General features: G+C 39.8%; 1 protein-coding gene across 1 annotated transcript in view; it reads right to left on the bottom strand.

The window, feature by feature from the left end:
* The window catches only part of LOC309556806 (cadherin-19-like), a 200829-nt gene that overhangs the window by 30940 nt on the left and 156389 nt on the right, over window positions 1-13500 (bottom strand). Inside the window, exon 9 of the mRNA XM_082259323.1 lies at window positions 9871-9985. Coding sequence (XP_082115449.1) covers window positions 9871-9985 — 115 coding nt within the window. The remainder of the gene's footprint in view (window positions 1-9870; window positions 9986-13500) is intronic.

Raw genomic sequence — 13500 nt, 5'->3', positions numbered from 1 at the left:
AAAACCTTATAGTTGGCCTCCACTGACAGCATTGTCAATGATGAGGATTTGGGCACTGCCCAAATATCATCCCAATCCTCTCACTCTAACTGTACCCCAAGGGCAGAGGCACATTTGGAAGCATAGAAAGGTAGCATTGAGGAATGAGGAGGTGAGTTAAGATGAGAGTAAAGTTTAGTGATAAGGCCTGGGACATGTGGGTCTGAGTTACAAATGCCCTCAAAGAGAGACAAGCTGGAAAGAGATGAGCAGGTACGAGTGTACATAGCAAAGAAATGAGAAATCTGGAGGTAAATAAAATATTCCCATGAGGGAAGGCTGGCTTTTCCTGGAGGGTTTTCAGTGGTCAGGTCAAGTAGACAGGTTAAACCCAGAGAGTGCCACAACAGAAACTAAGCTTGGTCAGAATAGGCAGGGTAGAAGGTTAGATGGTGATAGAAAGAGACTAAAGGGTACAGAGGAGAGATTAACTTAAAAGGGCACTTGTGTTTATCCCAAAGGGAGAGAGAATGTTGTGTAACAGGATTAGTTACAGACCCTCAATATTGGAATTCGATACCGGGCTTAGATCTACAGACTTCAATCCCACCAACATGGGCTCTTCATCAGTGGCATGGCAAAGTGTCAGTTGGGCTAACTGGCTTGCTTGGTAATATTTAAGAAAATTAGGAACTCCCAAGTTGCCCTGTAATTTACCCCATAGGAGAATAGATCTGGGGACCCTGGGTTTGGTAGAGCCCCAGATATACTTATGCACACTGTGTTGAAGGACCAGGGAAAAAATATGATGATATTGAAATGGGGAGAACTCTAAAAAGGTAAAGGATTTTGACTGCAGTGATATGTCCAAGCAACGAGACACAGAGGGAAAGTCAGCTAGCCTTCAAAGATGTAAGATGGGAGAGCAAAGGGAGGTAATTTGTGTGGTATAGATGGGTAGGGGAGCTCATCAACTTAATTCCTAAGTAGTAAAGTTGGGAGCTGGCCCATTGAAAAGGAAAGTAGTCCTGGAGATGAGATACCTCTTGACATAGCAGTGACACATTGAATGCTTTAGATTTAGATGGATTAACTTCCAAACCTGACAGCAGGGTAAATCTGTCCAACAATTGAAACAAATTCCTGAAGGTTAGGTGTGGGGAGGTAATAAACAAGAGGGCATCATCCACAAACAGGCATAATTTGTGATAGGTGGAGGCCACTTCAACATCCTTGATATCCAGATTGGCGTGAATGAACAAAGCTGACAGTTCAATGGCAAGAGCAAATATGAAAGGGGAGAGGGGGAAACCCTGCCTAGTACCCTGAGCTATTGAGAACCTTTTAGAGTGGAAGCCAGAAAATTTGATATATGCTTGGGGGTAAGCATACAAAGAAGCTATCCAGTCAAGAAAATGTGGGCAGAATCTCCATTCCTGCTAAATGAACTGCATGTATGTCCAAGAGACAATGTCAAATGCCTTTCTGATATTATGTGATGGCAGATGCATGGGGATCCGGCAGGAGCGGGCCAGGTGTTGCATAAGGATGGCTCTATGGACATTGTCACCAGCTTGCCCGCATGGGATGAAGCCCACTTGATCTTTGTGGATCAAGTTCCCAATAATGGGGTTTAGCCTACAGGCCAGTATCTTAGCTAAAAGTTTGATATCTATATTAATTAATGAGATAGGCCTGTGGTTGGACTAAGCTGTGGTGTAAGTATTAGGTTTGGGTATCATTGAGTTGATAGCTGTCAGTGTGTCACTGCTAAAAGAATTTTAGGTGTTGAAGGCGTTTTCCAATAGGGGGGGTGAGGCTACCTGCAAACTTTTTCTAATAAGCGGCTGGGAAGCCATCTTGGCCTGATCGTTTATGGGGCGTTGACCTAGCTCTCGGATTTCTCTCAATAGACAATCAGTGATCTGCTCAGAAGTAGTTTTGAGAGCTTAATGAAACATTGTTTCCATCTCATGGAAAAAGTTTTTTGTGACATACCCGAATGAGGAATAACAGGAGATCCACTAAGTGCAAAAGCATTATCCTCTTCCCCGTTGCTATCCACCGGCTTTGACCGTGAGGAAGAGGGCACATGGAAGCCTTCGCTGCCATCGTGGAGGAGGCCTGGGCCCAGTCCATTTTTTTTTAAATTATTGCTGCCTCATGGTTGGGGATTTCAAGCCAGGAAATAAAGAGGGCCGGATGATGTTGTTTGTTGCTAAGGATTCGGTGGGTGTCTGTACCCACTAATTCCTTGACAGAGGAAGAAGTAAGCTGTTATATATACAGTAGTAGTAGGAGAAAAAAGCACTACTATATATGATGGTTGGCACCCGATGAAATGGCTGAAATTCTGGCATTCAGAAAAATTGCTGAATAAGCAATATTCAAAAACTGTGTTTGAACCAAACTAGAAGCTTGTTTATTTTCCTGAAATGAAGGGGAAAAGGAGGGAAACACATGCCCCCCCCCCCATATTCGGAGGTACAGGGTCTTTAATTTATCCCCATCTTACTTTCCATTTATGGGCATGATAAATGCTTTTCCAGGAAGTTCCTGGGCAATGCAGAGCAGCAAAAATCTCATGAGAAGATACTCCACTCCATTGCAAAAGCATCTTCTCATGACATATTGGCTGCTCTGAAATCACCAGGATATACTGTACTGAAGGTAGCAGGGCAGTAACACCATTGCTAGGCACCATAGGTGTAAGAGAGCAGTAAGGTGAGTATAAAACCTGCATTTTTACATTACAAACAAAGTTTTTTGACCTTCTATGAACAGGTGATTTATTCCAAGATAACAGTATCCTAACAGTGTAACCTTGTTCCATAATGATTGAGAAAAAAAAGTGGTTGCCTTTTCCTTATATTAGTAGTGGTCTTGTTGCACATTTATATATTCTTTTATATTTTATAACATTTTAATCCATTTGAAGTTATGTAAATACGCTAGTAAGAATAGGGTATAATTGTAACAACAAGTAATCAGGTCAGAACTGTAATATGAAACTCTTTTCTTTCTGGTTTACATTTACACTTTTACTTGCATTCAGCAACCAAAAATCTGAAGGATTTTATTTGATCTCATCGTTATTTTAATCTAAACTATTCTACTTCCCCCAAAATGCTGTCCATCATACATTGTGAACATATTTATTTTCCCAGGAAATTATAATTGTCTCTTTAAATTAAAAGTAGATATGTCAGTGGGTTCACGGGGGACAGATCAAACAGAATTAGCAGAACTTAGATGTATGATTGCATGCTTGTTACCATGCACAACTTTTAGCTTTGATTGCTACTGACAGGAAAGCCAGAAAAAGTGGGACCATTTTCAATGATTTATATATTTATATTTAATAAAATTAATAGTGCTTAGATGATATTTTCATGAGCCTCTAAAGAACATAATCAAATTTAGTACATGACTAAATATAACAAGAAAGACAGATAGATAGACAGATATACGCACACACTATTTTTGTTTTGATCTTTGTGCTGACTTACATAAAGTGGAATAATATTGTTTTTGTCAATTTTAATTGTTTGATTGTTTACAAGTTAAGTTTTAGTTTATTACTGGATGTGTAAAAACCATTATTACAGGGTTCTTCAATAACTGTTTTTGGAGCTTACTAGGATTTCCAATAAGACCATCCAGCAGTAGATGTCACGTGTGGACTCTCTCTTTTATGGATACATCATACTGAACATGGGATGGTGAAGAGGTGTAAACGCCTTCTAGGATTCAAAAAGCAGTTAGCTTTCTCAACAGAGATGAACTTTAGAGGATTTGTTTCTTTAAAGTATCGAAGCAAAGAACTGCAGACAACCTGATGAAATGATAATGACTGGCTTGCCTGCAGTGAATGTTTGAAAAATTTCATATTGACTACTTTATAAATATTAACTAATAATCCTCAGCCTCACGCCCAAACTGTAGAACTATCTCCGCGCTTTAGGAAGCACCAGCACCCTGCTGGTAATAATATAAACCAATATTGCTGCTACTTCAACAAATAACAAATATATTTGATACTGAGATTGAATAAAAGAATAGTAGCGCAGAGACAATATTCAAAATGTCTCATGAAATAAACTGCAAATCACCCCAAATGAAGTGTAGTACTGAAAACAGTCCTCAAAACATTACGTGACTACTAGTGCAGTATCGTTAAAAAGATTCCTTTAATATAATAGACGTTGTGCAGTACAAGCTTGCGTTCCACTCGGGCTCCCATGACGTGTGCAGCATGCGTTCCACCTGACGCGCGTTTCGTCAGTCCGTATGACGTCTTCAGAGGTGGAGCAGCACACTGACGTATATTATATTAAAAGAATGTTTTTAATGATACTGCACTATCTGGAGCCATTTTTCTTTTACCCTGACCGGACCTTTACCGGACCCTGAGGACCTAAGGTAACCAGGAGAGGGAACCCGGATTGCCGTGGTACCATAAAGCCCAGCAGTATCCTTCCTGGCTCTGGCGGCCACCAAGCGCAGTTAGGTCTTAATACCGTATGGTATTTAAGACCCACTACATCTGGTGAGTGCAATCCCCTATTATTTCCTCTTGGTGACATCACAAGTACCAGCATTGGATTACTGGAGGATTCAGCACTGAGCACCTAAGCACCTGCACTTTACCTATTTGGCACCCAAGATTCATTTATTTATTAATTTCACCATAGTCATTAATGAACTTTTACTGGGACTGCTAATATTTGCACATTTGCATTTGCACTTGAATCACCAGCATTGTTTCCTATCAATTGATTATAATTTATGTTATATATTTGCACTTTTGCACCTGCAGCACTATTAATGTTTTTAATATGACAGTATTTATCTGATCCTACTTTATGCTATTTATGCCATTTATATTACCATCCATCCATTCAGGTTTACTACATATTTGATATATATCCACACTATTTATTTATTTAACCACTTGCCGACCACCGCAAGTTCATATACTGCGGCGGTCAGCCCCTCACAGGCAAAGTGACGTATGGGTACGTCACTAGCCTGTGAGGCTCTGGGGAGCGAGCGCGCGCCGCCGGAGGCGCGCTCCCGCTCGGTCACGGACCCCCCCGCGCGTGTGCCCAGCAGACCCTATGTCCGCCGGGCACTCGCGATCATCCGTTAGAGCGGGAGAAAGGCAGGCGGCTGATGTAAACAAGCCACCTGTCATTCTCCCCTGTGTAAGAACAGTGATCATATGGTTCTACTATGTAGGACCGTTGATCACTGTTCCTACACCTCAAGCCACAGCCAATCACAGTTAGAATCACGCCCCTAGGGACACACACAACCCCTCCCCCTCAAAAAAGTTAACCCCTTCACTGCCAGTGTCATTTTACAGTAACAGTGCATATGTATAGCACTGATTACTGTAGTAATGTCACTGGTACCCCCAAAAGTGTCAAAAATATCAGTCAAGGGTCCGATCTGTCCGCCGCAATGTCGCAGTCCTGCAAAAAAAATCGCAGATCGCCGCCATTACGTGTTAAAAAAAAAAAAACAACAAAAAATGACAAAAAACTTTCCCTTAGTTAGTAAACGCAATAAATGTTAAAAAAATTTTGATTTTTAAATTTTTTTGGGGGAGGAATTTCATATAAAAAAATGTGAAAAATATTATTTTTGCAAAATTGACGCTCTTTTTTTGTTCATAGCGCATGATCAAAAAATCGCACAGGTGATCAAATACAACCAAAAGAAAGCTCTGTTTGTGGGAAAAAAAAGGACGTCAAATTCGTTTAGGTACAGCGTCGCACGGCCGCGTTAAAATCACGCAGTGACGAATCGCAAAATAGGCCCTGGTCAGGAAGGGGGTAAAATATTCTGGGGCTCAAGTGGTTAATAGCACCTAGCACTTTAACAATAAGCCTACTCTTCCATAACCTGGGACATTGACAGGTCACTGTAAACCCCTGGTTTACCCCGGCAAGCGCTATAAATGGCCTCATCTGCCCGGGGTCTTTTCCTCATCTAAAAAAAAGATTCCCAATAAAAAAAAAAAATTAACAATTAAAAAATCTATTTCTTTTCATCAATTTAGGTCAATATGTATTCTTCCACATATTTTTGATTAAAAAATTCCCAATAAGTGTATATTGATTGGTTTGCGCAAAAGTTATCTTGTCTGCAAACTAGGGGATAGATTTATGTCATTTTTATTTATTTATTTATTTTTTACTAGTAATGGCGGCGGTCAGTGATTTTTAGCAGGATTGCGACATTGCAGCAGACAGATCAGACACCTAACTGACACTCTTGAGGGGATCAGTAACATTACTACATTAATCAGTGCTAAAAATATGTATTGTTACTATACTAATGACACTGGCAGAGAAGGGGTTAACACCAGGGGCGATCAAAGGGGTAAATGTGCTCCTAGGGAGTGCTTTCTAACTGTATGGGGGATCGACTCACTGAATGAACACAGAGACCTGTGTTCCTAAATAGTTAATCTCTGACAGAACAGGGATCTGCCTTGTTTACATAGGCAGACCCCCGTTCTGTCTCCATGGGAAGCGATCTCGGGTGGCCAAGGACACTGTGTCCTCTGGACCCGCTGATTGGCTTCCCCCCTGGCCAATCGGTGCTTCTGCGTGCCTATGGCAGAGCACACACCCCTACTAAGCTCAAATAATTACTTAGGATTTATGTCTGATACTATCCCTTTAGCTAAAGGAACCCGCCAAGGCTGTCCTTTGTCACCATTATTGCTTAGCTTAGCAATTGAGTCCCTGTCTAGATTCATAAACCACTCTGCCATCTTGTCGGGCATCAAAATATTTATTTAACACTTAAATCAGTATTATTTGTAGACAACGTTCTTATTTTTAATTCAAATCTAATAAGGGATATGCCAATACTACAAGACCTTTTTAATACCTTTAAGGGCTGCACAGGCTTCAAAATACCTTTTTCTAAAAGTGAAATGTTGCCATTAAATACATCAAAATCAAAACTATGGGCGCTTACTTCCCCATTTAAAATTGCTACTCAATATATCAGATACCTAGGGATAAAGACAGGAAAAGAGCCTTCATCACTATATTATTTGAATTACCCACAACTTATTTCTGAAATTGTATCAGAGTTGAAAGTATGGATGAGTCCTCCAATCTCACTTTTTGGGAGGTATCGTCTTTTTAGAATGGTCTCCTTCGCTAAACTTTTATATCCAATGCAGATCATCCCACATTTACTCAAACATACAGTCATCAAAACAGTAACCAAAGCCATAACATCCTTTTTATGGTAATCAAAAAACCATGCATCTCTATTTCCAAGCTATACCACCCAAAGAGTTAAGGAGGATTGGGTCTTCCTAACATTAGGACCTATAATCTGGCATGTGTTTTGAGGATTGGTATAGATTGGGTGTTAGAAAATTCTAACTACTGAAATAGGACACTAGAGGCAGCAATGGTGTCTCCACTGAATCTCACAGCTATACTGCCTTGCAACCCTAAATCTCTACCTAAAAAGCTACAAAACAATCAACTTTTATGGGACACCCTTGTTGCATGGCGTACAATTAAGAGATATCTAAAACAACCATTGAGGATCTCTAAATATCTTCATTTGCATGGAAACCCAAAAATGGATAGTGTAATGATTGCTGAAGTTTCAAATGTGCGGAGAGCAAAAGGAATACAAACAGTAATGTCCATTTATCATCAAGGACCATCAAAACAAAATCTTTTAGAGAGTTATCTACAGAATTTCAACTACCAAAAGACCATAAATATTATTACAATCAATTACCTAAAAATATCAAGTCTTGTTATAGTTAGAAAAAAAGACAAATTTCAGCAATCTCTAATAGACCACGCAATACAAGGTCAATGATACTCAATATCTGACTTTTTCTCTTGAAAAAACTATAATTTATCTGCATCACAGAGACATTTGCTATTGAAAGGTTGGACTAAGGAATTTCCAGATGAGGCGTTAGATAATAAACTTTGTGGAGGGTATCAAACAATTTGCAGTTTAATAGCTAGAGAAAATTGGAGGGGAACACAATTCAAGCTACTACATCGAGCTTTAATGCACTTCTTGATTGATAAATCGGATCCCTCTGCCTCAACATGTTTTTGGTGTGGCACCACACGACCCACACTACTTCATAGAATGTGAAGCTGTGCCAAGATATCTACCTTTTGGGACTAAATTCTAAATGACATACATACTATATTGAGGATTCAAATTGACAAGGATCCTATGATCTGCCATTTTTGGATGTTTTAGCCCTTCCTCCTCATCAACATCCTTAACAGCAATTACAATACAATCATGGTGTTCACTATGTCTGTTGATTGCCCACAGGACTATATTAAAATCCTGGACATCACCTACTGCTCCAAAACTAACTACGGTGAAAAAGGAACTGGAATCCTTGCTGTATATTGAAAAACTATACCCATCAACACAAGCTTTTAACTCTACAAAAAGTTTCTTTAAACAATGACACCATTTCTTTATACTAAATGGTACATTAAAGCAAATATGAACAGTTCTCTAGGTAGACTAAGAATTCTATCAAATGATTCCTAGCATCAACAATTTTTCTCCATCAAGTGTCTGCAGAAATTCTAAGGATCTTCATCATAGTGAACCCCAATACTATTGACAAACAACTGTTACTATAAATTTTTACTAATATAAATTATTTTTCTTTATGTTATTTTATTTTTTATTTAGTTATGTTTTCATTCTTTGTTTTTGATTTTTTTTTTCTTATTCTATAATTCACTGTAGATCAGATTAATTGACTATATTAACAGCTAAATCCAAATTGCTCATACATGTTTCCACAATAAATTAAACATTTTGGTAATAGTTACCTATTTACATATATATTAATGTGATTAAAATTGCATGATTTCAATGCAGTAAAACATTAGTAGTGGGTTAGATACAAGCTATAAAAATCTACTGCTATCTGTTTCTGTTTAAGGCAAATTAAAAAAAAAAAAAAAAACATTTCAGAAAAGTAATAAAATAAATAAATAATAAATATGTTATACTTGCCTGCTCTGTGCAATGGTTTTTGCACAGAGCGGCCCTGAACTTCCTCTTCTTGGGTACCCCACCAGTGCTCTTGGCTCCTCCTTTTCTATGTGTGCCCCCATAACAATCCAATCTATGCATGGATTGCTGTCAGAGAAGTGGCAGTTCTTTTTCAGTCAGAACAGTAGAGGGAGGGACAAATATCAAGGGGAAGAGGGGGGTTTAGTATGTCTGCACTCACCAATTACCTACTCAGACTCAGCCATCCAGGATCTACAACTACTTCTTGTACTGCCTATGCAGTCCAATTTGGCCTCTGCACATACAGTACACATACAGCAAACCCTCTCACTGCTGTGTGTGCACTGTATGGGGGTGGAGTGTGGGCAGGGCATACACAGCAAGGATAGTAAAGGAGGAGCACAGTTTCCCTCTGCTCAGTCCTGTTTATATAGCACAGTGCTGATCCCGTGTCTCTCATTATCTTACTGCCAGGATCCCTGTGAGAGAGATAATGGATAATAGGATCATCACAGCACATTGCACCTGCCTCCAGCTCCCAGCCAGAACAGAAACTCCCAGGACCAGCAATGATGCTGCTGCTGGCAAAATATCAATTAACATTGTTTGTGATAGGGAACATCATGCCACTGGGGGGCAATAACATCTTGGGGGGGGGGGGGGTTGCCCTCCTCAGCACCCTAGATCCAGCCCTGCTAAAAATTATAAGAGGTATACACCGACGCAGCTTAAAAGGTTATTTCTCCTCAGTTTTGTATATCTTCCCCAGTATACTGTATTGCAATACATTCATATGGAAATAGGTACACACATAATTGAGTAGATGGCAGTAATTACCTGTGTTATCTATGAGAGTAAAGTTTGCATCGCTGATTTCTTCAGGAGGTATCATATAATAGAACTGATGGCCGATTACAGGATCTTTATCAAAGGCACTTATGATTTGCACATGCTAGAAAAAATATATCAGTTGGTTAATACTCTTTGTGCAGAAATATGATGAAATCAACACAATACAGGCAGCTATGATACTCTTAAAACCTTAATGTACCCTGAGAGGCAATTAAAATAAGCTGATTGAAAAGATGGATTTACCAGGTAAAATAACATCAATGCCTCCATTATATATCTCTTTCAACAATAAGCAAAGTACAAGAATTATTTTGATTTACTAAAAAGAATGTGTGTATTGAAATCCATAAATTGACAGTTAAAGCCACATGCTTGTAATCTAATGCTTAAAAATCATTTGAGTGCTTTGGCAAATTGATCATAAAATGTGCAATTTACATTTCAGTTAAATATATGCATAATGGAAAATCAAATGGGGACATATCATGCTGTATCCAAAACAAAAAATATACACTTTAGTTTGGTCAGTTCATTTAATTTGCGCTCTGTAAAATTTAATCAATAGCACAGTTTTGAGGAAAAAATGGCTGCTTATTTACCTTTAGCTATGCAGAGAAGTGAATTTACAAAATATAGAATTTTATACATAAATCATAGTTTGCATTCAAATGTGAAGCAAATTATAAAACGTGAGACAACGTGTAATTTTTAAATCACCATTATTGTATTCCTTACTGGAAATTCACTTTAAAACACTTTACTTATTTGCAAGGATTTCCTACATAGTTACATAGTTACATAGTAGTTGAGGTTGAATAAAGACAATATTCCATCCAGTTCAACCTGTGTAGGTGTGTTTGGCCGTAATCATTTCACATACCCCTGAATGTTTTGATCCTTGAGATGTACATCCAAGAGTCTTTTAAAAGTAGCCATACTCCCCGCAGTTACTACCATTTGTGGTAGAGAATTCCTGTTTCTTAAAGAGCCTCTGCCATGGGGTAAGGGGAATACCGCAGTAGGTATAAAGCGCAGACACCCAGATATGCCTTAACATGCCAAAAAGCAATCTTTTAAACCTTCCAGTCAAGGGAGAATGCTTGACCATTTTTATAATCAAAGCTTTGACATTTCCTGGTAGTGTAGAAGGTTCTAATTTATCCCTGCCTCTACATACACCTACACCTGTACAGGAGGTAGGAAGAGGTGGGCTAGCTTCTGCACTTCAGGGATGGAATGAGAGGAAGGGCTAAGAAGCAGATGCTCAGCACAGCAACATAACATCTAGATTGTAGAGTAGACAATAATAGTAGTCCTACCATATCCAAAATGATATGTCATCACAACACTCCAAGTGATAAACATTGCAGGATGAGTGATTGGGCTGTGTATATGTACTTTTCTGTTATTGTTTTATATAAATCTTTAATAAATAAAGAATATATACAAAAAAATGTAGTAATCTGCATCCAAAATTGCATACGTGGAACAAGTCTGAATTTCTTGCACAAAGAAATTACATTATCTACAACTCTTGCAAGCTATTCTCATATGAGGAATCTACATATGGTGTCAATGGACAGATGACATTTGGTTATTTATGACCTTACTATACATAGGAATAGCATTAAAGAAATGCTGCAGGCCTAACTCTTTGCAGCTGAACTGGTAGCATCCACTAGTGATCGCTCCTCATATAGGCAAGATTTTCTTCAGATTAGGATACATGACAATTTGCACAATCATTTAAATTAATTAAATATCAGGCTGTAAGGCTTTGCATGTGTACCCTAAACCAAAGAATTTACCAGGGAATCTAGGCATAGATAGAAAGACAGGTAGAAGGCTGTCAAGTGAAGATATGATATGCATAGATTAAAAAAATTTATCTCAACTGCCCACACCAAATATGAATGTGGGGAGTAAGATAAGGGACATTAAATGTGCCATAGGTTGAAAACCAAGAGAGAACCAATTATAAAACATATACATTTTATTTTATGACATAGTAAAATCTTAAAGTTAAAAATATCGACATAAAGTCTGATATATACATTCCTGGCATGGATTCTGACGAAGCATTGAAAAGCGAAACTTGTTAATCCTGCATGCACTTCCTCTGTGAACAGTAGCTGATCATGTGTTACACACTGTAATATGCCTTTTTGAACTGATTGAGTTCTGTGTATGTCTATGTCGATATTTTGAACTTTAAGGGTTTACTATGTCATAAAATAAAGTTTATATGTTTTATAATTGGTTATCTCTAGGGTTGAGCGAACACCTAGATGTCCGTGTTCGACGGGTTCGGCCGAACTTTAAAAAAAAGTCCGGGTCCGTGTCCCGGACTTTTACCGAACTTTTCCCGGACACCGAACCCCATTGAAGTCAATGGGGACCCGAACTTTAAGGCACTAAAATGGCTCTAAAACACCAAAGGAAAGGGCTAGAGTGCTGCAAATGGCAGCAAAACGTAATTAAGAGCATGGCAAGTGCTCTGCAAACAAATGTGGATAGGGAAATAACTTAAAACAACAAAAAAAAAACAGAAAAATAAAACAATGTTCTTCTTCATCTCTGAAGGACGAGGCCCATATGGAGTAGGAGGGAGGTTGAGGTGGTGGTGGATGTGGCGGTGACATAGGCGTGCGCACAGGGTGTGCTGGGTGTGCCTGGGCACACCCTAATCACCTAGGGCACATAGCATTGCCAGTGAGGAGATGGGAAAGATCTCCCTGGGACCTGCTCTGCTCTATTTCTCCTTGCCTACAGGTACATGGCCCCGATACATTACTCTCCCTGCTGGCAAACACATGCATGTGTATTTCAACTTTGGGGTGCACACCTTAATGCAATAGGCTGCGCACACCTATGGGCGGTGTAGGTGGAAGCGGCGGTGGAGGAGGACCAGGGCCGGATTAACAGCATCATGGGCTTGGTGCTGAGGATTTTGAAGGGCCTTAAGGGCCGTGCCTTGCCATGCACCTAGAGGAGGAAGGGTGCAGCCATGCATGCCTAATTCAACATGGGATGCTGTCTCTGAAGCCCATAAACACATCCATGCATCGCCAACTGTCCCTCCTTGTCCGGCCTTCACGCTGTGTGGGGAGGTTCTGAGGGTGCTGCCTGGGGAAGCGAGCATAGAAGCCAGACTTCTGTGTTTACAAGTGACAGAAGAGCGGTAACAGTGAATATGGCCAACCCGGGGCCTATATAAAAGGTAGGGGCCTGGAGCTGCAGCTCCAATAGCCCCTACATTAATCTGGCCCTGAGGAGGAGGACGAGGTAGCCAACACTGCTTCTTTTCACAAATTTTAAATGAGGGTACACCCCAAAAGAGTGAGAAAGAGCAAAAATGGAACAATGGGTGGGTAAGGTCGGTATCCATTGCTATTCTGCATAAGGTACGGAAAAGTCCCGTGGGATCCATGCCTGGTTCATTTTAATGAACGTGAGCTTGTCCACATTGTCTCTGGACAGGCGGCTGCGCTTGTCTGTTATAACGCCCCCAGCCGTGCTAAATACCCGTTCAGATAATACACTGGCTGCAGGGCACGCCAGCACCTCCAAGGCGTAAAGGGCAAGCTCAAGCCATGTGCCCAATTTGGAGACCCA

Source organism: Pelophylax lessonae, assembly GCF_965119305.1.
Source record: "Pelophylax lessonae genome assembly, chromosome: 5".
In the NCBI taxonomy this organism is placed as follows: Eukaryota; Metazoa; Chordata; class Amphibia; order Anura; family Ranidae; genus Pelophylax; species Pelophylax lessonae.
This window is presented reverse-complemented; position numbering and strand designations above follow the sequence as displayed.